Genomic DNA, 26,803 nt, shown 5'->3' with positions numbered 1-26,803 from the left:
TGAGATCCTGAGGTGCTGTTCCACTCTAATCAGCAGTGGAAGTTACATCAGGTCCAAATGTGACATTTTTCAAGCACAGGTACCTGGAAATAAGGGTGCAGCTCTCCAGTCACTTTAAGCTACTATTAAGCTACTATTATCTGGGTTTTTTTGAGCTGTCATCAGATGAAAGTCTTGCCCTCTGCTTTGTACTGCATTTCAACTCACATGAGGTGGATCGAGTGGCAGATCTGGCTGAAAAATTCACCTTATGGCTGAGTTACTTTTAATCTGGAGCTTTCCAGTGTCACCTACTGTGTAGCTGCATAAAACCATACGGCAACAAAAAGGAGGTCGTGAAGGAGTGAGGGCAGGGGCTCTTTCAGCAACAGGCACCATATTATTGTTTTAGAAGCATTTTCACAGTTCTTACTCCAAACTGCCTATCCAGAAAAATGACTTCTAACCGCAAGCAACAAGAAAACAATCAGTTATGAAATGCGAGCTACTGCAACTTCCCTTTGAAGTCTTTGAGAGCACTGCATTATACAAAAGATCACTGGACTGGTATTCCACTGCAAAAACTGAAATAAAACTAAGAAAATTTCAAAATTTTGAATACTTTTGCTTTTGCTTTTCCCTGTACAAAAATTTCATAACAAGATACACAATTTTCACAATTGCTTTGCAGTCAGTTAAAAGACAAAGTTCAATTTCTTGCACCCGTTGCGCGGCATTCACAGCCAACCAGCAAACAACCACAGGAATCAACCGAACCGGCACGAAACCTGTCTCCATATTGCATCCAGTCCCCTTGCTTATTGCAATACAACCCAACTGAATCCAAAACCTATTATCAGTGGACTCATTTTGAAATAAAACTTTAACAGAGGACTTGTTGCTGTGTCATTCTCCAAAGGATTTCCCTGCAGCAGTATGCCTTCCCTAAAAAATGTCATTATTAATGGAATTAATTTCTAACAGAGGTTTACAAGTCAGGTCAGTTACTAGAGCAATTATCATCAAATCCAAGCCAGCGTATTATCAGTCAGTGCCGATACATGAACCCAACAGATAATAACTATCCCTGAAATGTCCTAGAGTAATGAGGATACACATAAAAAAGCAGATCTTCATTCTTGCTCAACATTGATATATAACGGCAAATTCACCCCTTGCTTCCCAAATATAAGCCACCTCTATTTCCCAGTTAGCTAGCCAGCACAGTGAGCATTAAGAGCACCAGTCATCAGCAGAAGTATGCTTACATATGCCAGTAAATCGATTCACCACTAACATCTGCCTCAAAAAAAGTTTTGTTTGGCAGTTCTTACTGCCTTCCCACCTGGGAAATGAAAATATCCACTTGTCACTATGTACAAGACTGCTTCTCATATGCAAAAGAATTCTAATTTTACATCTTCAGCTGACTGCTAACTGCACAAGATTCTCAATTTACTATTATGTTAATAACTCCCAGACCTTACAATGGTAAGGGATATGAGCACATGAGAGGAGGAGGAAATCAAGAAAAGCCCACTCAAATAAGAAAAGTGAGAAGAGGAGAAGGAAACCACACAACATCCCAGTGTCAGACCCATCCACCAAGGCCTTGGCAGAAGAGAGGAGCTTTGCACTGTGAATGGAAAGAACAAACTTGAGCTATGGTGAATGGCAGATGGGAACCAGTTTCATAATCAGAGATCTACTGTGGAATATGCCTGAGTATACATGGACAAAGAAACGTAACTTGTGAGTAATTCTAGATGCAGCTAGTCAGTGCATGTATATATATAAACACTATGAAAATATTTGCATTCGGCACTTGTTAGAAAGCTTTCATTATAAACTCCAAACAAATATTAGTTTGGAGCAAAGAGCACGTTAATAGGACATAAACATTTCAGCAGGATGGCAATATTTGATGAAATATGGGAAAAGATATTTAAAAAGTCTTCAGACAAAAGCTTTTTTCTTAAGACTTCACAGAATGCCTGGTATCAATTGCCAAATCTTTACTTACCTTCTCAACCGGGGTATTTTCTTCACTTGTTACACTTGCTTTTCTTGATTCGTTTTTTGTTCTGCTCAGCCTCCGGGAGACCTTCTCTCTAAGCAAAGTGGCATATCCAATGTGTTCGTAGATGGGATTTGTTGTCATTTTGGAAATATACTCAGAAGCCTTTGTTTCTATATACAATGTTATCAAGCCATCTGTTACTAGATCATGGATTGATTCAAATCTTTTCTCCCCAACGAAGTGCTTCCCATCATAGAACAACCTGTAGTTTAAGGTCTGATTGCCAAATCTGCATATACCAGAAGAAAAGGAGGAAGAGGACAAAAAGACAGAGGGAAGAATGTTAGAGGGAATTCACACTTCAAAACACTTGAAGAGATTATTTTGCTGACAAGTCAAACTGACTGGACTGCATATGGAACATGCACATAGTGCAAATGCATCTTCGTGGTGCCCCAACTCAAATCAGAACCTAAACCTAACCGTACCCCATGGAGTAGGATACAACCACATGGGTTGAATATAAATCCTGAAGGGCCTACAATAGCCAAGAGAAAGGCATGTTGTCACTGACATGACCTTACGTGGGATGCATAATTGTGTTGAGGGCTGGTCTGTCTTGAAATGTTTCTGAGGTCCAGAAACTGGAGAATTTTAACAATGCTGGCCATTAATTACAGCCACTGAAAAGATGGGCACTTCTAGCAAGCAACTTAAACTCAAAGGTCTGAGCCACTCTCGGGTAGGAAGTCAGGGAGACTGAGCTCCTAATTCTAGGAGGTGCAAACTATGTGTAAATTCATGGCAGGTGTAAACTTCATTTTTTTTTTTTTAAATAGATGAAAAACTGAAGCGTTGCAGCAGCATGTTCTGCTACAACACCAATGCAGAATTCTACTCTCGACTAAAGGATTCAATGATATGACACTGGGTTATGTGGACTTATGTTCTACCAAATGTGCACATTTTGTACACTTCCTAGTGCATTCAAATCAAATGGTGTAAGTCTTTTATTTTTTCACCCAAGTTTTTCATATGAATTCTCAATTTATAATCAAATTCATTTTTTGAGTCTACAAATATTATCTGGATGGACTTAGAAATCATGCAGCAGTGTCAAAACAGCAGGGAATTTGCCATAATCCCCATCCTTTGGTAGTTCTTTTATTCTTTAAATCTCTCTCCAAAACCTTAAGAAATTACATTTGTTCTTTTTCAGCTGACAAAAGTTGCTTTTAATTTACAACACTTTGCAATGACTCACCAGCTTTCCAACTCTACCATCTGCACATCAATATGAACTCTCAGAAGGATTTCAGCACCATTTCACAGCTACTTGGGATAAGCAGTTTTGCTACTGGCTTACTAGTAGGAGGGTGAAAATGAGGACTTCTATTTTGTGCATGTCCCACAGAAGGAATAATGCTATAAGCATTGTAACGTATTGACAAGTAGTTTGTTTTGACAAAATCCAGTAGAATATCTGGTCCTTTTCACATTAACACAAAATACCTTTAAGACTGCCACATGGGAAGGTTTTGGATGGCACAGCCAAGACAGGAGCAGCTGTATGTATCTTCAAGGAAAGTCACCTATGAGGGGCTGTGAGGCTATAGCTTGGGATCTCACGGAATTTTCAGTTCAGGTGTATAACAGACTTTTTCTTCTGAGCATCCCATGCTTCACACTGTGTTCTACAGTGAGCTTGAATTTCACTCAGAGGAAGAAAACTGACCTCTTATCTGTTGCTGGACCTCATGATTTTCCTGGGCCTGATTCTTTAAATATCATCTCCTGTTGCTGGTGTTGGTAAAACACATCACAGAGCTTAGAGAACAACCTAGCTGAGTCCTCTGTTGGGACATTTTTCCCTTGTCCTCACCTCCATATTGTACAGTTTTGAGATAGAAGCTGCACGTTTATCTCTCTGTAACACTCAATTGTAGGTAACAGAAATGTTGAAAGCAGGCAGTGGCTTCTGAAAGCAATCTCCTAGCCAAGCACTAACACACAGACAAAGCGTGTTAGTAACTGTGGTGCTGCAATAGTCAGGTTGCTGTCAAAAGAGTGCAAAACCACCCCAAGCCACACAGTGTTTTTAGTGTTGGTGGGTGTAGACATCCCTCAGGTGGGACTGACATTGCCTCCTCCATCAAGCACCTTTACAGCTGAACAGTAAATCCCTATTAAAACAGCATTTACCTGAGAGCAAGTGTGTAGCAGCCAGGTTGCCTCTGGCTTTCTCTTAGAATGTATGCTCCTTCTACGCCAGCAAGTATCTCATCTGCTTGCTCCCGAGAAATGATCCCATGGAACCTAAAAGGAAGATATTAAGGCAATTTTCAGAACAACCGAATCAGAAATGCCTCCCTGCTCTACTCCAGAAACCACTGAAAAGCTTCTGAAATGAGACTGCAGATGCAGCAGGACACAACGCTGTCTCAATCTATGTGAGAACTTGGCAAGTGAGAAGCAAAGAGCAAACAACAGCCAAGTGATCCCCCAAAATCTTTTCCCATTAATATACCATGTTTTTACAACTTTTTTCCTCTATCAGTCAATGCTTCTCTTCTTTATTTCCTCTACAGAAGCTTTGTGGGGACAGAATAGAAAAATGTGCAATAATGGCAATATTTTTATTTTAAATGGAGATTATTTCAAAAGAAGTCATTCTTAGTACTAGTTTGCTTTAGCTTTTAATACTGCTTCCTTAAGTTTGTAGCTGAAACTGAGAAGAAAAATGGCAACAGTAACTCAAAATTCTTTTCTGTACGTTCTGAAGTAGAAGATATTTCACATCCTTGAGAAAAAGTGTTTTCTTTATTTCAGTCAAGTTCCTCATTCTGTGTAGCAGTACTTCTGTGATTCTTTTGCCACTGTATTTTATGAAAGAAAGAGGCTGTAGGACGCACAATTAACCTTACGGTAATCAATGTTTAGGTGTGATCCTTCTGTAAGTACAAAGTCTTTACAGCAGTTTCAGTTTTAGCTCCTACACACATTTTGCTACCTTATGTTTCCAAGGGTCAACTCAGAGGTTTTGAAAGTTTCTATTTTTGCCACTGTCTCTGAAAAATGGCACCAAATTGTATTGACCTGAAGTGTTTTCTCTTTTCTGACAATACATTTGAAGTGGCATATTTCTAACATTGCCTCTGGCATGGTAGTGGAAGAGAAGAAAAACACACTGGATGTAAATGCAATTGTTGTCCTATTCTCTTAAGTTGTATTTCACAACTAATATATGCTGGAAACATTAGATTTTGGCGCTTTTACCATAGTAACTTTATATTCAAAAACATGTAAATTGATTCATACTTTCTTTCTGTACTGCTGGGGACACGGTCATTTCCTGCTGCACCCAAATCAAAACAAGCATCTTTTAGATGACATATTTTAAGCTTGTTTTTACTAGTAAACTTGTGGCAACTTGTACACCTAGTTAAAAATAATGAGCACTACCAGAAGCTTACTATAAAATAAAGCAAGCTTTAGTGTAGATAGTAGGAAAAAATCCTCTGCTGGTACTTAATATAAGAAACTTCTGGGACAGTACAGTACTACTGGACTACAGGATCCCTGGGGCACCTGTGAAATTTCTTTAACCATGGGTGTTAAGCACTGGGTAATCTATGCATTTCTCATGTATGTTTTCAGTAAATATATGTATAAAACCAGTTGTGCATGGTACGAGATTGTCTGGACTCAGCCTCTTATCTGTGACAGCAGCAGACAATAATTGTTCATGGAAAGAGTATGGGAAGCAGTCAAATACTTTTTTCACTTCACATCCCGTCCATCCATTCATCACTGCTTAAGCCAGAAGTTGTGCCCATCAGCTGTGACCTTACCCTTCATGAATCAGAGAGTCACACTTGGAAAAACTTCAATATCACTGCGCTTTTGGCCTCCTATGCATCCCGTGGCAATGAACCTGGGAGTAACACTGTGAACTCCCCTACTGGGCATTCACTGGGGAAGGGCTGTTTATCTTCTATATACTGCAGTCCATCACTTAGCTCTGCCTTTCATTGGTTCTACACTCCAAATACAAGGCAGAAGGAATGGGGAGAGCGGGACCACAACTACCTACACTGATTAAGATGCAGCCACCCTGTGGATTTATACAGTAATATAATTTCATATTTTCTATTTCTTTCCCTAGGAGGTCCTGATCCTCTTTCCAACTGAGCACTGAGTCAGTTTCTGGCACAGGGTTGCCGCCGGTGGTTCTGAAATCTTTCTGAGTGGTAAGAATGGATGTGATGGCCCCGAGGTGACTTCCTGCCAGCCCCACACACACCCACGGGATGCCAACTTGCATGCACTGCATGGGTGAAAGGTTGTCGCAATAGTTTTACAAGTCTTGCTTGAGATAGCGTGATGGCTTGCTTAGCTGGATGCTGTCTTCGGCTCTGTTGTACTCCCATGGCTAGATCCAAATTCCCTACTGCCTAAGAGAGTATTAAAAAAAATGAAACACGGTAATTAGGGGCAAGCTGCTTGGCTCTTGAGCTTCTCAAGAGCAGAAGAGGATTGTTTAGCACAGTTGTGTCTGAGCTGGAAGAAAATAAGAACATGGGATCTCAGCACTTTAGCCAGTGATAAGATGTTAAGCCTCAGCAGATTACTTCAGTAAAGGCCAAATGCTAGCACTGCAAGTGGTACTGAATCAGGAGACCGTGGTGGCAGCTGCAATGGCTTCTCCCTTTCAGTTTTACCTGCTCAAAATTCTTTGCAAATACTGAATCCAGCTCCTTACAAGTAAGCTACTGATAGGCATGAAAGCTGTTAAGCTTGAATAAATTATGCTCTAGTGGTCCCTTATTTTCCTTACAACAATAATGCACCAACACTTAGGCCATTTTAGACCTCATAACTTTACCAGGCTTAGCAGTACTTTGACACGCAGCAGTAGGTATGCACACTTCCATATCCAGGTGTGAGTGTTAGGGAGGAGGAAGCATAAGGACACCCTTAAAAAGGCACTGATGGAGGCAAGCTACCCATCACAGGGCCACTGGCAGGTTAAAACAACAAGAATAAAAGAAAAAAACCACTCAACACGGTATCTTTTTTTCCCCAAACTGTCCTCATAAACATAAACCTGCAGGCTCCAATAGTGGCACAGATTTTGAGCAGCAGTACTGAACTGTAACATCAATAACATCAATACAATATTAGGCATTCAAGATACTTAGCTTTGAGTTGAAGCAAAAGATAAAAGAAATTATTTATCAGAACTCCACTGTGGTTTTTTGTTGTTGTTTTAATTCTAGAACTACAACACCCAACAGATACTTAAAAGAAAAGGATACTTACTCTCTTCCATAATACTTTGGTCTGTTCTCCACCTAGATTTTGAAAGAAAGGAAAAAATGTTTCAAACAGTTTTAGATAAGCAACAAAAAAATAAATTATGCTTGATTATTAATGAGGACTTCTGAGCCCATCTAAATGCTGAAATTCTGCAGATTCAAAACTGTGACATGATGACCAGAACAGAACGGGAAAATAAAATGAGAAGAAGTGGTTTTACTTATGGATTTCTAGAAGAATAGCACCTATCAGAGGTTAAAAAAAAAACAAAACAGAACTATATAAAATTGCATAAAATCTGATCAATTGCATAAAGAATATGTATTAGTATTTTTTACTAGTCTAATACTTATAAGATTTTCTTTATATACCATTTATTCTTACCCTTATCCTTTACCCTTAAACATTTTTTTTTTTGTCTATACATGGCAAATAACCTAAGATTAAAAAAAAAAAAAAAAAAAAAAGAATATTCTTGGGAAAAACAAGGCATTTGGTTTTAGATGAAGTCCTAAATACCTTGAAGTCTCAAGAACATGCGGGTCTGGTCCAAAGTACACTGAGTTTGCTGGAAGGATGCCCAATTATTCCAAAGACCTTTGGATCAAATCCTAGGAATGCAATGTTTGCATACAGAAACTTGGGGTAGTCCGATGCTTGCATTTATTCCTCAGGCTCCAATAATTGGTAAGTTCTCTGAAAGCAAACCCCAGCCTTGTTAGCCCCTTATTTCTTTTGCCTTTCTCGCCGAACTGCTTCCCGGTTCCTGGAAGGGCTCTGCAGGTGATGCGTGGCCCGGCGCGCAGCAGGCAGAGGCCGGCAGAGGGCACGGCTCCCCCAGCGTTCACCCTGCTCTGAGACCCACCCGATCCATCTGCAATTGGTCCGGGCACCCTCATTTACAGACCCCAGGATGTTCTTGTTTTGATTAAATCTCCTCATTTCACTCATAAAAACTTTAAATTCATGGAGATTCTTTACTTCTAAATAACAAATGCATGTTGCTTCTTTTGATTCGATAATCTATACACTGTGCATTAAATTGAAGCAGCTGCCTTTGTACCCTGCGGCCACTAAGGCTCCAATGCAGTGCAAAATGAACTAAAGTCTGTAGAAGATAATGAGAATCTTCAATGGAAGTCCCATGAGAGTTCAATCAAGTCTGACTGTGCTTCTTTTCCAGCTCGACGTTTCTTTCCCAGCACAGCTCTGACAATAGCACTATCATAGCCTTGAAACTCCTGCCCAGGAATAATACTCTGATCCAAACATTCTGGACCTTTGAGGGGCAGATTAAAAGCAAAAGGGAAACAAAGAAGAGAAGAAAGACCAAAATCAGAGAACTGCCAAGTGCAGGTTCTGTGTTTCTGCGTGCAAATACAGCAACTCAGAAATAACAGCACATGAATTCAATTTCTTTTTTTAAACATTCTTAGTTCACTTCTCATATGACCACTGGAAATTTGAAAGGAGTATTCAGACTTCATGTAAAAGTCATCCACATCACATAGAAACTAGAAGAGATCAAAGAGGTCTTCATTAAAATTGTTACTATTCGAACCAGCCTAGCCCTATCTCTGAACATCATATTTTTGTAAGTACAAGAACTCACGAAAAAGCAGTGTTGTCTCAGAAAAAGAATGTGGTTGATACTTTCATAGAATCACAGAATCATTTGAGTTGGAAGGGACCTCTAAAACTAATCTAGTCCCACCCTCATGCAATAGGGACACCTACAGCTATGTGAGGTGCTCAGTGCTCTGTCCAGCCTGACCCAGAATGTCTCCCAGGGATGGGGCATCCACCACCTCTCCCAGCAACGAGAATGTTCATTTTGATTAGTGTTACTTGGCTTTATCATCTTGGACCTGGTTCTTATGGAGCTGAATGACCCTCCAAAATATATTTTTAGTTGGGAACTTAATTAAAAAATAGGTATCAGAAGCCAGGTTAGGTTTATGAGACCACCACATTCAATCCTCTTTATTGTGGAAGAAAAGGCCAATTTTCAGTACACTGAAAATAGTGACAAGGAACAAGTAGACAAAGTTTCACTCCCACAGAAAGCCAAAATAAAACTTTCACATCACAGAAGGTGAAGTGTGACTTTCATCTTGGATTCAGAATCCGCTTCTTTAAAAAAAAAAGTGATTTGCCTTTGCCTTGATTCTATACACAGAATAAACCTGCATGCTTTCAATGCACCTCAGAAAGATAAAGAGGTGAGTTAGAAGTACTAGCACCTGCCATCAAAACTGCCTGTAAGCACAAATTCTCCCACAAATACAAAAAATATAATAAAAGTATAAAAGCAATCCGTAATCATCCCTGTCAGCAGATGGAGACACATTTTAAATCCCTCTCACAACACCTTTCTATGCAAAATTCCAAATTTGTCTGTGACACTTTTATCATTTAACAAGCAACCAACTGGAATGCCCTGCACACTGAGATTTCCCTTTTTCCTTCTGTTCGCAAGTTAAAAGATTTGCTTTTCTGAGAATCCACACAAAGCTCATCAAATCCTCTCTCCTTCCCCTCCTCCCTAAAGCAGAATTCCCTGCTTCAACACCTTTATAGCATCCATGTGTCTAAAGCAGCCACGGTGTCAGCACTTTGTTTTAGGCAAGGAAGATATTGCAGTGCTTTGTGAAGTGAAGCTGCACATCTGCCTGACCATCCAGGAGCACAAGCAAAAGCTGTGTTGCACTGGAATTGAGAAACTCTCTTCTGTGCTCACTGCCAACTTTGGCCTGAAATAATCATTAAGCTCCTAAACCAACTTCTCTGCTAGGAACAAACACAAAGAAACAAAGTTACAGTGAGAGAAAAGATCAAAATGACATCAGGGTCTCTAGATCAAACCCAGAATGTTGGATTGAACTTGGAAATAAACCAAAAGCAGACACAATGGATGGAGCAGAAACTCAAAAGTATCAAAGCAGCCAGTAGTTCTGCTTTGCACTGACGGCAGACTCTGTACAGACTTCAAGGAAAAGCCTGTATCCCAAAAGGCAACAGTGACTGAATTCAGTTGGGATTAGCTTTTCCTCTCTGACTATAAATGGGCTCGTGTGCACACACAGAGTCAGACAGATCTGACATGGAGAATCCTTCAAAAAGAACAGGACAGAAAACTCACAGGTAGACAAGTGACTGCTTCCAAGTTGCAGGAGCCCAGAATAATAAACCTTATTCTGAGGACATGAACACCTCATTGTTTTTATTTATTTTTCAATAGATAAAGGACAACAAAGAATACTTCTATTCAACAATTTCTTTGTTGAAAAAGCGACCACATTTCCCAGGTGGTTTTATACAACACTCCAACTCTTCTCCCTTAGACATTCAGAATGTGAGGAAATCTGAGGGGCTGAATCATTTAGGACCCTCACATGGGCAGGGCAAATAACATTGCAAATAGTAGGCTTTCACTAGTGAAAATATATATTTACCTTAAAGAACATTGTAACTTGCTTTTACTACTTCCACATAAAGGACAAACAAAATGGATTCTGTGTCTTCATTAAAAGTGACAGCTTTTAAGTTAAATGTGAGATAGTAATTTTCGGGCTTAGGAAAATGTATTACTGCCAATCGCAAACCAAATAGGTTGTTGCAGAGTAGGCATTTCTGGTCATTGCTCCAGAAATCTGGTGAACAGCACTGAAAATTAGTACTGAAATGCACAGTTGCATGAATTATGAATTATCAGTGAATGTCAAAATTGATCAGGAAATACAAGTCATAGAGAAACAGCCTTAAATCCATAATAGTTCATTGTCCTACAAAACCAGCAACATTCAACAACATCTAATCTTGAAGCACACTCAAAGACAAATTAAACTGGCCCTCCAAAGGCATTTATTTGGAAGACTGTTTTGAGAGGCTCTGCACAGTCTATCCTTAGTCTATCCTTGACTCTGAGCCTGCAAAACGCACCCCTCCTCAGCCTCCAAAAAAGACTCACTCCTACATTTAATCTAGTTTTACAAGTTTTTTACAATGTTACAGCATATTCTTCAAGGTATGGAATCAGTTGCACTGGAGTTCAATCTCAACATTGAGAAAGAACTATGTCTTCTACATAAAAACACACTAACTATCTAAGCTAATTCAATATACTACTTTCATATAATTTTTAAGTTTACTGAATTTTAGTGCTCTGGGATTTGTGGCTTCTCTTTTGGTTAGGATGGTTTAGCCCTAGAATGACATACTCTTGCTAATGTACAGATTATTGTATTAAAATCCTACAGCACTCAGCAGATAAGTCATTGCAAAACTACTGGGAATCACACAGGCAGGAGGTGAGTATGCCCTAATGTAATAGATTTTCATTGCAAGCATCTACATCCAAGCCACAGTGCACTGAAGATTTGAGATACCCTGAAGAGTTCCTAAGTACGATCACAGAAATAAGATAACTCTAATTAAAAAAATAAATAAATAAATAAATAAATTTCTCTTCAGCTTAATTGCACGAGACATATTTCTTTATCCAATGGCCAACACTGAAGTCAAGAAATGTTGTGATGAAAACCGAGAAATCCCACTAGGACAGCAATTTGTCTAATTCAGAAGGGCCAGGATGATATAACATCATAGGCCTACCTGTTTCAAACACTGCTTTAATACAACCACAAGGAGGATATGAAAGGGGAAGGGGAACAATAAGATGCATAGCTTTTTGTTCATCTCCCCATTATACAGAAAGAACAGAGAAACAAGATCCAGGAGTTTACAATGTCAGTGTGGGCAATCAGTGCAGGCAGTAAGACATTTTCTCAAAGGAATTTTAATCAGATATAGCTTTTGTTTGGAAAAAATCTTATTTATTTTTCGGTAATTCTAGTGGCTAGCCATAAATACGGTTTTCAACTCAGCAAGAGAGAAATAGTAGTCTGGAAGAGAAGACTTCAAAAGAATGGAGACCGTACAGAAAACAGAGTTTACTGTCCAAACTGTTCAGCTTTTGGCAGAAATGTCATGAGTCAACTGCAAACTTCTGCCTAGGAATCAATGACAGAAAAATATTAAGAAATATTTTAAGTCCTCATTAACAGAATTATAATAGGGTAAAAAAATGATGCAGTATTTATTTCCTTCTGTAATATGTTTTGTTTTTTTTTGCCTACAAATTTTTCTTAAATAAATTTCTACGTACCTCAATTAGAACGTAAACTACCTCTGAATAGGAGAAATTACTTTACATCAATGCTTCTTAATTTAATAAGGGAGATAATTATTTTTTCAAGGCAGTATTTATCTTTTTTCTTTTTTTTTTTTTTACCACCTTTTCCTTACTTTCTTGCTACTATTTTTTCAGACTTCCTGGGTCCAGTGTCTTCAAAGAAAAGCAACACCTGGTTTTGAGAAAAGCATCATGTCACACAGCCTGTTCTTAATTTTGCTAGTACGAATAGCAGCCATGTAACAACACCTGTAATCTCTGGCCAAGGACAGGTCAATTACAGGCAGTCACTATGTGCATACCTAATGAAAAACTGCTCTTTCCCTATAAGATCTCCAGTCAGTGGCACTCAGCATGACCAATGGGAAAAGCTTCAATGACGAGCCCATCCAGACCACGTTACTTTGTAAGTACGTTCAGATATTTTGGCCACATGATCATAGAATATCTTGAGTTGGAAAAGTCCCACAAGGATCACTAAGTCCATCTCCTGGCTCTACACAGGACTATCTACAAATCAGACCATATGTCTGAGAGCACTGTCCAAATGCCCCTTGAACTCTGTCAGCTTGGTGCCATGACCACTGCCCTGGGCAGCCAGTTCCATGCCCACCGCCCTCTGATAAGAACCCTTCTGTAACCCAGAACCTGACTTTCCCCTGACACAACTCCATGCCATTCCCTCAGGCCCTGTCGTTGTCACAGTGAGCAGAGCTCAGCGCTGCCCCTCCGCAGGATATAAAACCAAGTGTGCAGTCAACAAGACACCTCTTGTAATCCTCTCTTCGCAATTTCCATTCAGAAAGCCTCTAAATGAAATTCTGAGTGTAGCTTTGGGTACCATTCTCAACAAAGTCTGAACCATATCAATGGAATGAACAGGGATTCAGCAAATGTGAAAGATGAAAAGAGACTGCCTAAAGAGAAGACAGATGGAGCTGGAGCAGACACGTAGGAGAAAGGCAGCCTTCTTCAAGAGGAAGTAAGAATTTGTTCTCTGGGTGCTTACTAGGCATGACTAGAAGCAATAGACTTGAACTGCATAAAAAGATAGGATTTAGATATCAGGAAAGTGTTAAAAATAATTAAGCAATACATAGGAAAACAGAAGTGTTCATGAAATCTTAATCTGTAGAAGGCTTTAAGAAGAATATATGCAAACATTTCCTCTCGCTGCAGAGTTGTGAGTCTCCTCCAGCCCTGATATGCGTGATGCAGCTAGTTCCTCATGTCTGCCTGCTCTCAGGCTGATAGGGATCAGCAAGGAGCAGAAGGTAGTATAAATCACGCATAAAGCCACAGCAATAACACATTCCTGACCACCTCAGGACAGCAGGGAGAAGGCAGTGGACTGAATGAATTACTCCAGAGCAGAAGGCCAAGACACTAGGTGACAAACTGGTCACTGCTTACCCAAATAGCACAAAACAGTGAAGTGCCAAACTATGCTGGCTATTTAAAAAAAAAAAAACCAACAAAAACATATACATATATAGTCTTCTGTAAAACCTATAGTACTGGGGAGAATATATGACTGGAGTTCTTCGCTGCAAGGCAGAATATAGAAGTTAAGACATAAGTGAAGAATTCAAAAGACAGCTTTTAATAACTACTGTTCTAAGCTGCTTAACTTCTGCGATCTGATGGCTTGCTGTAACCTGTAGAGAACACTGATGCACAAGGATTCCTCCTCAGTGCATCACAGGGAAGTTTGGGAGCTCAGCAGATCCAATTGTTTCTATGACATCTACTGCAGGCTGATTTCCATTCCATCAAGGTTATTCCTGCTATTTTTAAAGACAAAGAATTTAACAAGAGTCAGGTTGGTTTGTTTGCTTTCTTGTTTGCTTGTACCAAACTTTCAAAACAAGTGCTGTGAAGCATCTCTTATGAGGGTGTTTTTAACTTGGGTTAGTTTCCTATCTGTGACCTTGAGTAAGCTCTCTCAGTCCAGCATACAGTAATCAATAAAGTCAAAACACTTTAAACTCCAGAAGGTTATACAGTTTTCCCTCACATTGACACTTGCCACTGTTAGGAAAAGGGAATACATTTCTGTATACATACAGCTTTAACATGGAAAAACATAGTTGAACAAGAAAAGAAAACACAAATATTTTGTTACCTAATAAAATAATGTACTTGTGTACACAAGCTAAAATAAATTGAAATAAATCTTAATCAGGGAGGCTGCTGCTAAATAGTCAGGGGAGATGAGGTCACGTTCAAACAACTTTGATAACAAAACCAGGAATCATTTGTTTTGTTATGTGGTTTTCACTCTCAGAGAAAGGGCATCATTACACGGAAGAAGGAAGATCAATCTTACCTTGAATGTTAGATAAAAAACTTAAATATAGTATTTAATTGCGCTTCTTTTTTTCAAGACTGACATGTTAAACAGAAGGAAAGCTATCCCCAACAGCAGCAGATAAATGCAGAAAACCCTAAGCATGTTATAAATGCTGCTTGTGCTTCTGTAGTCACTGAGAAGCACTAAAACCATCATATGACATGTCGTAACTGTCCACGGTATAGCCTCACAAATGCACTGCGTTATGTTATCTGCCTTAGCACATCCCCAAACGCCATGTTCCTAACCAGACCACTGATACCGTTTGATGTGAAAACAAGTCTCTTCAGAAAAGGACCTAGAGAAAGTGCTTGCAACTTACTAAATGAATGTTTGCCAATCAATCTGTCAGAGACTGGTTAGAAATCAGTCAGGAGAAGCCAGTTCAAAACCATGGACAGGAGGTGAGGAAGGAAAATCAGGAAACAGGACATGTAAACTGAGAGTGAATAAGAGTAGGTGGAAAACTCAGAGGAGAGGGCCTTGAATAAGTTCCATCATGGAGTGAGATATGTACTGTTACTTCATTACACCAGGGGAACACCTGTCCATGGATACAGTGGAAGGATGAAAGCAAAAATACTAGCATAAACTCAGTTACTCTCCCATCATTGACTCTATTAACATTTCTGCTCTGTACCTGGGAACAGCAGACATCTCTCACGTTAGGTTATCTACAAGGTCTGAAGAGGAATGAGAGAGCTTAGCTACTGCTAGCTATGTTTCCCAGACTGGAAAAACGTAGAGTTCTTATTAGATTCCCGGCTAAATACCAAGTAGAAGAGTATTGCTGAAATATGTCAGTACAGCTTAAATTATCATATTTCAAACAGATAGGCATATATTTTGGAAACAAGGTTATAAGCAAAAAAATAAATTGCAAACCTTCTGAATTTTCATTTTGAATCCTGAAAATTCAGGAGTCCTTGTTTGAAATTAATACAGACTTCACTATGATCATACCTACTTCTCTTTGTCATTCCAAACAGAAGTATGTAACTAACTGATTTGAGTATTCTTTGTCTAGATATATATGTCTGTGTATAGCAAGACTGGAAGTAAGATACACAGGTGCATACAGACAAATAAGTAGTTTTTATATGTATTCATCTATTCAGACATCACACAAAGTATTAATCAGAGAGCAAACACAGTGAGACCTTCTTCTACATATTGTTTCAACCAGAAGAAAGAACAGTGGCCTGAATTAGAACAGACACATAACACTGTACAGGCACACAGAATTTTCTTATAGATGTAGGCTGACTGATCTCTCAACTTTATGTTGAGAGATGGAACTGGCACTTATTTTGGTCTGAAAGCTACTTAAATTTGGCATCATGTCAAAGTAAAGTAAAAGAACTGTATGATAAGACTAGTATATAACAAAGATAAAAGGAAATAAAAAATTATGGCAATAGCAAAATTGCAATGCACTACACATTATCAAGGAGAAATGAAGGGTGAAATTTCCCAAGCAAACTTTAACCAAAAGGGAGGAATAACTACAAAGTTCATCATTTCATAAAGACAGCTGCTTTTGCTTGTTAGTCAGAAGTTGCCATTCTGTCTTTCAAAAAGATGGCTTTACTTCTTCCATTTCAGAATGGTCCACAAACACAACTGATTCAGACAGTAGTTCTCTGGCAAAGAGTATCATCAGACTAATTTGCAAACTGTAATCTAGAACATCAGTAAATCAAACCTGATGAAATTTAGAATAGACAAATCTATTCTAATTTTATTTATTTGTCACTATTTCCATGAAATCTTAACAATCACACCTGCAGAATACTTAGAAAGTTTTCCTTTGCTCAGTAATAAGCTGACTGTTGAGGTTAGGATGATGTAGCTTCTACTGCTGGGGGGTGAGACTTTATGACTCATCTCCAGATAGAGAAAAAAAATGACATTTTTGTCTGATGTGATGAATATAAGTTAATTTTGGACACGCAATATTCTAGACTCCTTTCATCCACTGCCGAAAATCACAGGTATTCTATGAATCAAAAGTGTCTTATGAAGATACTGTAGAAAAACTACATTGGGTAAAACCCTACAATTTATAACTAACAGGAAAGCATACTTGTGTTCACTTTGGAGAGATGCTGGTTACAATGCATTTAAACATTATTTGGGTCCTCTACCCCAATTTAATCAAAGACTTTTCCCAGCCTTCAGTTATTTTCATTTCCCTCCAACGCAGCCAGGCCTTCTACTTTCACTACACATTTCAGCTGAAGAACATTCTTCCTTTTGCCAGCATCTATTCAAAATTGTTTTTAAGCTCCACTTGCAACCCACAGACTACTGCTGTGTCCTCTTTGTTATTTTTTGTTTCTATCATAAACACAGGATTTTAAAAACATAATTAAAGCAGCAGCAACACTGTAAGAACACAAAGGTATAGGCTCCATTAAGTCTTATATGTACAAACATTTTCATTAATGAAAATAGTTTGTTTCCGAACAACTTTGCTCGTTTTCATTTAATTGCTGGCTAATGGGGTATCTTAGTGTGTCACTGTATGCATTCTAAAGTTTCCTTCCAAGGAAAAGATAATGTAATATTCTGAATAATTCTAGATAAGCTCTCGGGACTGACAGTAAGAGACATCTTGTTATGGCTCTGCCTGACTTTTTGCAGTAGAGTGATTTGAACAAATGCCATAAAAATAACCATTTACCCTCATTATTTACCACCAAATTTATGTCCAATTTACAGCTCTCAAGTACTTTACTGCAGTACAGACATCGTTCTTAGAAATATGAGGGCAGGAGAGAAAAAGAAAATAGTCAACTTATAAAGGTCATCAAGTGAGCAGGGTAAGGAAATTCATGAAAGAGTTATTGCAATGATTAAATACTTATTATGCAGTCAGATAAGGCTTAATTTCAATAACCTTGCTCAAGTTTACCTAATTATGGAACTGACTGCTTCAAAGGTTTTTTTTTCTTTTGTACAAATATAAAATATTCTCATTGCTGAAAGTTGGACTGACAAAAGCATTTTTTATTAAGGCGTTTTTCCATACTATTGCTTAACTCATACTCTGCTAACTGTTGTTTACAAGCTTGAATCCCAGCTTCAAGAAGACTCTGCGGATAACCAAGTAAAGAACAATTCGCAGTGGTTCGATTTTGGAGATGTGTGATAATTCAGAATGTATGTAATACAGTACAGAATGGCAATATAATTATAAACCTGCTAGTGACCATTTCAACAGTAATGCTCTGTGAAATGCCACTTACTATATACTGGTTTTGATGAATCTGAGTAATGGATATCCAAAGGGTCAAAACAGTTCCTGACCCTCTGGATGGTTAAAGATTCTCAGCAGCACTGTCAGATATGTCATCATTATTTTGTCTCTTAGAATCACTAAAAAAAAAAAAAAAAAGAAAGATTCCCTATTTGTAATCATATTTTTAAACAGAGAACCACAATTTTGATGCTTCAAAAGCAGAGAAAATAATTTCTGCTTCTGGTGCAACCTATTTGTAATTCAGAACAAGGAGGAAGGCAATTAACTGACATCTTTCTACATAATAATATAAGTTAAGGCTCTAAGGCTTTGCCTACACTGGGGAAATCCAGACAAGTTTCTCTCTGTTGCTGACACTGGCTTGCCCAAAACACTGTCAGGAATATTAAAGGTCTAATGCAGACGAACTCACCAGCCTCAAAAAATGCCATCAGCAATTAAGACTTTCCTGGAAAAGGAGTGGCATTCAGAGGCATGAATAACTGAATGATGCTGTACAAGTAACCTGTGCCTGTTATCAGCAGTTATCAAATATGTTACAACATAATGTCATCAGCCTTCTTTCATTCTACTTTGCTAAAGCTTCTACTTCTTTAAAAGATATTTTAATTTTGAATAGACTGCTACTGAACTGTTTCTTAAAAATAAACTTAAGAAAAGATACTTCATAATAAAACCAAGTTTTAAATTATTTTCTCTGAGTGCCATTTTTAATCACCATTTCCATAGACAAAATGCTAACAGATGCTTTATAATATGGCTTCCTCACAAAATGAATCTGATCTTTTGGCACCTATCATCACACTTGCATCTGCAAGCACCATATTTAAGAGCTACATTCCACCTGAATGGTGCTTTTAAACTTTTTTGTATTTAAAAAATAAATCATTAAAACATTGCTGGGAGGAATATGGTTATAAATGAGGATATTGGCAGGAATCCAGCGTTATTGGGAAGGTAGATATTCACACTACTCGTGCTGCCAGTGGTGATTAATTAAAAGCCGTTAGATACCTGAAGCCCTAACAGTTCATTCAATATGATTCCCATTGCAGGAACGACCTGCTTTTGCTGACGAGATATTTATGCAGGCAGAAAAGAAAATCATGATAGCAAAGCACAAAACACAAAGATATAAATGTTCATGTTTTATTTAAGGTCCCAGCTTTTAGTCTGGTTGGCTGCATATCAGGAAAGGTGATTTCTGTCTCTACAGTATAGTTAATCAGGAAAGCCACACAAGGTGGTAGAACTGCAGAGATCTGAGGCTAAAACCTTTGTGACTGCAGAGCAATGCGGAGGAAATGGGGGAGCAAATGCATGCAGAATATGTGGAAAACAGCAGTAGAAAAGATAGAAGAATGATGAAAGTGCCAAGCGGTGAAAGCAAAAACAACCAACGCTTCACAAGTTTATCTCTTGGTGCTACAGATATTGTTTTCAGCAGATGCCTGAATTTCCTTGAGAACAAGCAGAATTCAGCAATTATGAATGAAAGACATCTTCCCATGAGCACGAAGGATTTAAAATAATTTGCAATTTTTACCACATTTGCCCAAAGTAATTTGAATCCTAAATTACACAAGAGAACACCCTCAACAAAGTCCAGTTCCTATATTCACATGGAGAGAGAGATCTTTTCACTGTCATTCACACATTCTGCTGACACTTGCTCTCCAGATGTTGGTCGAGCACTATGCTGCATACTAAGTAACTATCATATTGCCAATTACAATATTTTCTCACTGATGACAATGTACTAGATTTTCAGATATTTTCTATGCAACTGATAGAAATCCAATATTAATAAGACAGCTTTTAGTGAAGCAAGCCTGTGCAATTATTAGAAGACACTAATGTCAAACTAAAATGAGGAAAAGCAATGAATACACCCACCCTACAATCTGTTTGTTAAGGAGATACTAATACGTTCTATGAGAATGTAGTGCTGAATTTTCTCTTTAAAATAATCTGTGATGTTCTGTAACACCACTACACAGCTATATAGATACTTCTGTTTCTAGAACAAGAATACTATCACTATTATACTTTACAGTCACATTTGACCTTGATCCAAATTCTCATTCATGTATGCAAAAATGTTTTAATTTCAGTAGGCATAACAAATTTTGGATTAATTTCCTTCAGACAAAGTCATTTATATTCCTATGAAAATGAGTTCAAATGGTAGCCAAGGGTTCCTCAGCAGTCTATGCTTTTCAATCAGATTTTCTGAAGACAAGTTCTTCCTCAAAGCACTTGCAGTGGGCAGGTTAAGTAAGATCTTGAATAGACTACTGACTCACACAAAGTAAGAAACTCCTCTAAGTCTGCAAGGAAATAAAATCTTTACCTTAAGTATTTTCAGCTAAACCAGTCATAGCTTAATACCTGTTGTGTGATACTCATTTAGTAAAAACCTTTTGAAAATACCACAGCTAGAGAGACCTGCCTGTTGTTCTGACACAACAATTCTGTAGAGGAAAGTCTTGCTAAAGCCTTGCAGCACGTGTGCAGAACCTCACAGGGCTACAGCAAGTTCTTTCTTCACGAGCTTTGTTTTTGCCAGGGAGAATGATAGGAGGGTTTACCCACTCCCAAGTTTTGCTTGCCTTTCTGATAATCCTGTGTGTGTGTCTTGGGAACATCCAGAATAAACAAAGTTTGAAGACCTTTGGTCTAAGTCCAAGCTCCTGCTCTGAAACAGCTGTTATATGGTACTTGAGAAAAAAAATGCAACAGCCTTTTAGTGAAGATGTTCTGTGGACTTGGGAAAAATGGATTCAGTTCCTGACCTTTCAATGACTGTTTTATGACCCCGGAAAACTCACTTCATCGACCTGTGCCTTGGTACAAAACCTTCTGCACCCCACAAAACTGCCCTGAGTCTGAATCCATTACTATTTGATACAGCGTTGTGCTAGGGCTCTTCTTCAGTGGGTACACAGTGTGGGAAAGCAGGTCAAAGCTTGGGATAATGTTTTAAAAAAGAGCTATATATCATAGCAATGATTCAGTTTCCATCTTTCACATAATCTTTTATACCTCATGTAATCACTTTATGCATTCAGTATTTCTGTTACAAGTCTTACATTTCTATTTGCAAAAAATTTGTCCCTGTCATTATAGAAGATAAGGCTATCACAATTGTGTTGATTGAGCAGAGAAGCTTACGTATGTTTTCAATCACTATTGTACAGGGCATTTTGAGGAGATGGCACATTTAACTAAGAAGAGATGGAGAAATACAGAAAAAGAAAACAGGAGACAAGATGACCCAGTAAAACGTTCAGTCCCATGTATTTCTTAATACTTTTCAATCTTTAAAGCCTTCGTGATAGAGCCAAGTTCTCCAGCTATTTTACCTTGAACTTATTTTTTTTGCTTGAACTTTGGCAAAATGCATTCAAGAAACCTTAGCAACATGAATCACATTGAAACACATCACACACACTTTAATATGTGGATGTAGGAAGAAAATACACCTTCTGCTGCTCTATTTTGACAAAGAAACAAAAAATACTTGAGGCAGTATACAGAAGACAACAGTAAGCGATGGATTAGGAGTATTTGTCCAATAAGGTACTTCTAGTGGTAGAATCAGTCCTCTATGCCTAATTAGCAAGTGTTAATCTGCTTCAATTGATCAACTTTAAGGAAAATGAATATATAAAATAATGGCTTAGAAAAATTGAAGAGAATACTACCCTCAGACTGCACAAAAGATTTTTTGGTAATGATGCTGCTGACAATTCATCAGATTTAACAAGGTGTAGTGAAAGAGGAACTGACCTCCCGAGGACAGATGATTCTCTTGGGACGTGGTGCCTCTTGTTGTAACTGATACACTGTCAAAGACAAAAACGTACAGATAATTAGAAGACTGCAACACACAAACTTTTATTCAGATGAGTCTTTTACCCAGAGGCTACAGAGAAAAATGCAAATGCAAAGACAGCAAACTGAGTTATTTAGGTATGTGCAAATCATTTATACGAAAACACGACTAGTTTGCTGACCTGTATACTAGTAAAACTGAATATTGTTTTAGCTCTTAGAATCATTACTTTCTTTTAGAATTGTTACTGCCTCTATATCAGAAAAAAAAAGTCTAGAAGGATTTTCCAAGTGTATCTCAGGATGAAATCTCACTTCTGCATGTACTGTGTCTGAAGAACAGAATGCTTACCAGCAGCACCTGTGCTTTTTGAATAAGGCAAGAAAAGGTTCAGCCCACTTGAAAGAGCCCATCATCATCTCATAATTTATTTGTTTTTAAGATTTCCTGGTGACTATTTATGAGCAAGAGTACAGAATGATTACACCACATTCAAATGGCCCAGGATCAATTTTACCAGTCTTCTGAAGGCTGCAAGAGAAAGAGCTGAGGCCAGGGGTTGCTGCTGAACCCCGGCTCCCAGCCTCTTCCCTACATGTATTTAATGAGATCCTTCCCTTCCTTTCCGCTCAAAAGTCATGAGAAGGAGATGACATACAATGACAGTAATCAATTCCAGTGCAGACAGACTGTCTCTCCAGAACTCCAGTAAAAATCCCAAAGGCTGGGATTGCCTCCCTTGAGGAAGGCCTTCTGTATACTGTATTTGGAAAGATGATGTTGTGCCTAGGAATTTTTTTAAAGATCGAGTTCCTAGGGAAGTGCTCTTCACGATGCTTGTGAAGCTCTGAATTATGCCCTAAAAGGTGGTAAAATATGGAAGGAAAATAAATGGTAGTAGATTTGGTAAATACAGGAGTCCTGTTACAGAAACAGTGTGGAAATGGTAGATGTTGCTCTTTAGCATCTTCTCTTCTGCATCTGCTAGAAACAGCTGTAATTAAACACGAGAAGTGAAAAGTCCTCAGCTTGCACTCAAGTTTCTCTTTCAGGGGATATGAAAGCTTTGGGGAGTGTGTTCTTTGCTAATGTCAAGGTGGATAAAAACATATCATTTCCCAACATGATCTCTGCATCCCTGGTTCAGAGGAGGGTCACAACAGGAGAGTTCGTAACTCCTCATTTCTCCTGTCAGTTTTAAAGCTTATGTATGCACTCCAGCTCTGAATATGTACTAAGAATTTAGTCTTAACCTGTTTCACTAAGCACTGCCAGACCTACTGCTACTTTTGTAGAAGATTTATCACAACTTCCGGGCTTTCTTACCTCTTCCAAACGTGCTACCAAGTAAAACTGAAAGCTTTCCTTTCACTCTTTTTTGATCAAATTACTTGTGTATCCAAAAGAATTGTCAAGTAAAGCATAAAAAATACGCCTCAAAAATCAGAAAAAATTCTTAAACGTCTGATTATTCAGCATCTCAGTATTGTAGTTTTAAGAGACCATTTCTGAATGTTTGAAACCAGTATAATAGCTGATTCAGCAAGGTACTGATGCTTACCACCACAATGTTTAGTATTAAACAAATTGAAGAAGAATTTTTTTTTTTATTTTCCCATACTTTTCTAGTAGGGAAAAAGTACTCTATGGATTCAAAACACTGCAAGTACAAGACTGCTTCCTCATCATTTTAAATGAAAGATCTATTTCCCCAATTCATTCATTTAAATTTTAATTGAAAAATTATACTTTATAAAAATCCCATTTTTCAGTAATCAAAACTGTTAAATATTAACTGGCAGAGCAAATTAAGCTGATGAAGCTGTTTCTAAAACAACCTTGATAGCTGCGGTGCTGAAAAAATAGATCTGAAGAACACATACGAAGCCTAACTCATGACTTGCTGCATTTAGAAGAAATGAGAAGGGTAAAGAGCTCTTTGAAATGTCTGAAAGGATCACTGAAGCTGATCACACAATCTCAAAATGTTTTGGGTTGAAATAGACCTCAAAAATCATCTAGTTCCAATGCCTCTGCTGCATGCAGGGTTGCCAAACACTAAATCAGGCGTTAGTTTAGATTGCCTAGATATGTCATTGATATCAGTGCAGAAGCATCAGCATGTCACAAAACAAAGGGTGGAATGAAACAGCATACTTTGGATGTCATCTCCACGCAAATGGAAGAGAAGAAGGTTAGTAGTAGCCAACATGGATTCACCAAGGAGAAATCATGCTTGACCAATATAGTAGCCTTCTAGGATGTCATAACTGAGTGGGTAGATGAGGAGAGAGCAGTGGATGTTTTCTACCTTGACTTCAGCAGGGCTTTTGACTTTGTCTCCCATAACATCCCTGTTACATACTTAGGAAGGTGGATTGAGAAGTTCCACAAAAACATGAGGAAAAAATTCTCTATTTTGAGGGTTATGCAACACACGGAATAAGCTGCCCAGAGAGGCTGTGAAATGATCCTTCTCTGGAGATATTCAAAACCCAGTTTAATGTTTTCCTGCATAACTTATTTAGGGAACCTGCTTTAACAAAGAGTCAGACTAGATGATCTCCAGAATTCCCTTCCAGTCCCTACAGTTCTGTGATTCTGTGAATGTCTAATAAGAGACGGTGGTTATACAAAAAATTTGAAAGTGAGCACAGAAAAGCGGATTTTGATAGGATGCAGTGGGATCAATCAGTGCAGCGATTCATGGTGGGTACTAGTAAGACAAACCATCCTAACAATTGTGTTTTGAATAGTCTGAAGAAGACTGCTGTCATTCTCGGGTAATTAATCTCCACAGTAATCTGAACTGAGAAATATATCTAATTTAGAAATACATCAGAGGAAAATAAAGTAAGATTACTATAGAAATAAATAATAATCTACATGCTGCCTTAAGTGTGCAGGATGAGAAAAAGGCCCCCAGGTAACAAGCACAGCAGAGCTTGTGAGTGTTCATAATCACAGAAAACACTGTGAATGGGAAATGGTTTCCTGGGAAAGATAACGAATTCAGATTTGGTTGTATTAACTTTTAATGGAAAGACATTAAACTGACAGACAGACAGCCCAGTAGAACTACTGGAGAGAGATGCAGAACCCTTAGGGTGAAGGAGAGAAGACATTCTGGGAACAGAAAGAAAGGATTGAGTCCCGTCACTGGCATGATGATGAGAGATGCCAAGCAGTTCAAGAAGAAAGAAACAACAAGGACAGGCAAGAATACTCAGAAACTATGCAAAGCAAGGCAAAGGTGGAAGAGGCAAAAACAGTAAAAGGGCAAGTAAATGAAGAGCTGGGAAAGACAAAATTCCAGACTGGGGCATTACAGAGGAAAGCAAGTATGATGGTATAGAAAGCTGTGGTCTTCCTCAGAAAGGTTCTCTCCTCTTACTGCTTCAAATGATTGCTATGTGAAAATCTGCAGATGAGGTATGAATACAACTGAAATATGATGGCTAAGGTGACTCGATAAAAACGTGCCCTACAGCTAAGTTCCAATGAGCACAGACACCTCATTAAGTGACCTCATTTCAGAAGCGCAGAACATCCTACAGCACTGCCTGATTTCATTATATTTGCTGGGTGCTTACCTCTTGGACTGACACACTGCTGAGACCTCAGCAGAGTCGAGCGGATGGTCAGAAGTTCAGAAAGATTTTGACCGTCCCTTATTCACTTCCTCCAGTGACATCCTAGCCTTCTGCCTCATTTCCCCCTCATCACTGCTGAAAATCTTAAAACAGAATCCAATTCATAAGGATATGGTTGACTGACATAATATAAAAACATACTTATTTAATACAGTGGTAAGCAGTGATTGACATCTGACCCAGTCTATCCCAGCTTTTAGAACTGACAGGCAGGTTAGAGACAAACTCACTTTGATTATAAAAAAGATTAGGCTTGAACAAAATGATGCATTGTTATTCTAGCCCAGAGAAAATTAACCTCATAAAAAGTCAACAGCACACAAAGAGAAAAATGTATTATCACCGCTTTGAAAACAGCATCAGACTGGAAGTAACTTTCTGGTCCAGCATCAGATGCAAATGAAATGCATAGTTCTATTAGGACAAAATACTGAACCAAAATGCAGCAGTGCGATAGGAAAAAAAAAAAAAAAAAAAAAAAAAAAGAATCTTTTAAATGCCCATTGAAAAATTTTTATCAGCTTAATAATTCAAATAGCTTGCCAACATCCATGGTATCACAATCACCTGGGAGTGCATAAAGGTAACAAAATTTTAATTGATTATAGAATATCTAAGTGAACATTTCTTTGAGATATAACTAGTTTGAATACATACAGCTCTTTTGTTGCAGAAAGAGGATGAGACTAGTCTCCCAGCAGAAATAAGGTAAATCCTTTAATCTAACTGGCTGATCTAAAATTAATGCCTCCTGTTCTATTATGCCAGCCACAGCATCATTTCGGTGGTACGGCAGAAGAGGTTAAACCTTCCTGACAGTATTCCATTATATGTAGTTGCTACAGATGGCAGCAGAGGGGCAGTCTGACAAAATGATGTCTGACATGAGAGTGCTTGTGAAGCAAACATGTGACACTGAATTCCTCTGTGAAGAAAAAATGGCACCCATTGACATTCATTGACACTTTCTGAATGCTAATGGAGATCAAATAGTGGAAGCAAGCACAGTGAGGTGGTGGGTGGTGCGTTTCAGCAGTGACAAAAGCGACATGAAAAACAAGCCATGTTCCAGATAGCCATGCACAGCTTTCATAGCAGGAAATGAAGAGTATCACAATCAGCCCGTTCACACAAATTACAACCAGGGATCTATGCATGTAGCTGAATATCTACCTCACTGCA

At 38.4% G+C, this 26,803-nt stretch overlaps 1 protein-coding gene across 2 annotated transcripts in view; it reads right to left on the bottom strand.

The window, feature by feature from the left end:
• CHN2 (chimerin 2) overlaps positions 1–26,803 on the bottom strand; it is a 158,227-nt gene that overhangs the window by 63,427 nt on the left and 67,997 nt on the right. Inside the window, exons 3-6 of one of the 2 annotated variants that reach the window (XM_085226274.1) lie at positions 21,923–21,978; positions 7,322–7,353; positions 4,202–4,315; positions 2,003–2,288 (exon numbers count right to left, since the gene is read on the bottom strand). In XM_085226274.1, the coding sequence (XP_085082400.1) occupies positions 2,003–2,288; positions 4,202–4,315; positions 7,322–7,353; positions 21,923–21,978 (488 nt within the window). The remainder of the gene's footprint in view (positions 1–2,002; positions 2,289–4,201; positions 4,316–7,321; positions 7,354–21,922; positions 21,979–26,803) is intronic. The other variant, XM_085226275.1, reaches the window with a different exon arrangement.

This window comes from Meleagris gallopavo, chromosome 6, assembly GCF_905368555.1.
Source record: "Meleagris gallopavo chromosome 6, MGAL_WU_HG_1.1, whole genome shotgun sequence".
NCBI lineage: Eukaryota > Metazoa > Chordata > Aves > Galliformes > Phasianidae > Meleagris > Meleagris gallopavo.
The sequence above is the reverse complement of the archived record's forward strand: the minus strand, read 5'-3'. Positions and strand labels throughout refer to the sequence as shown.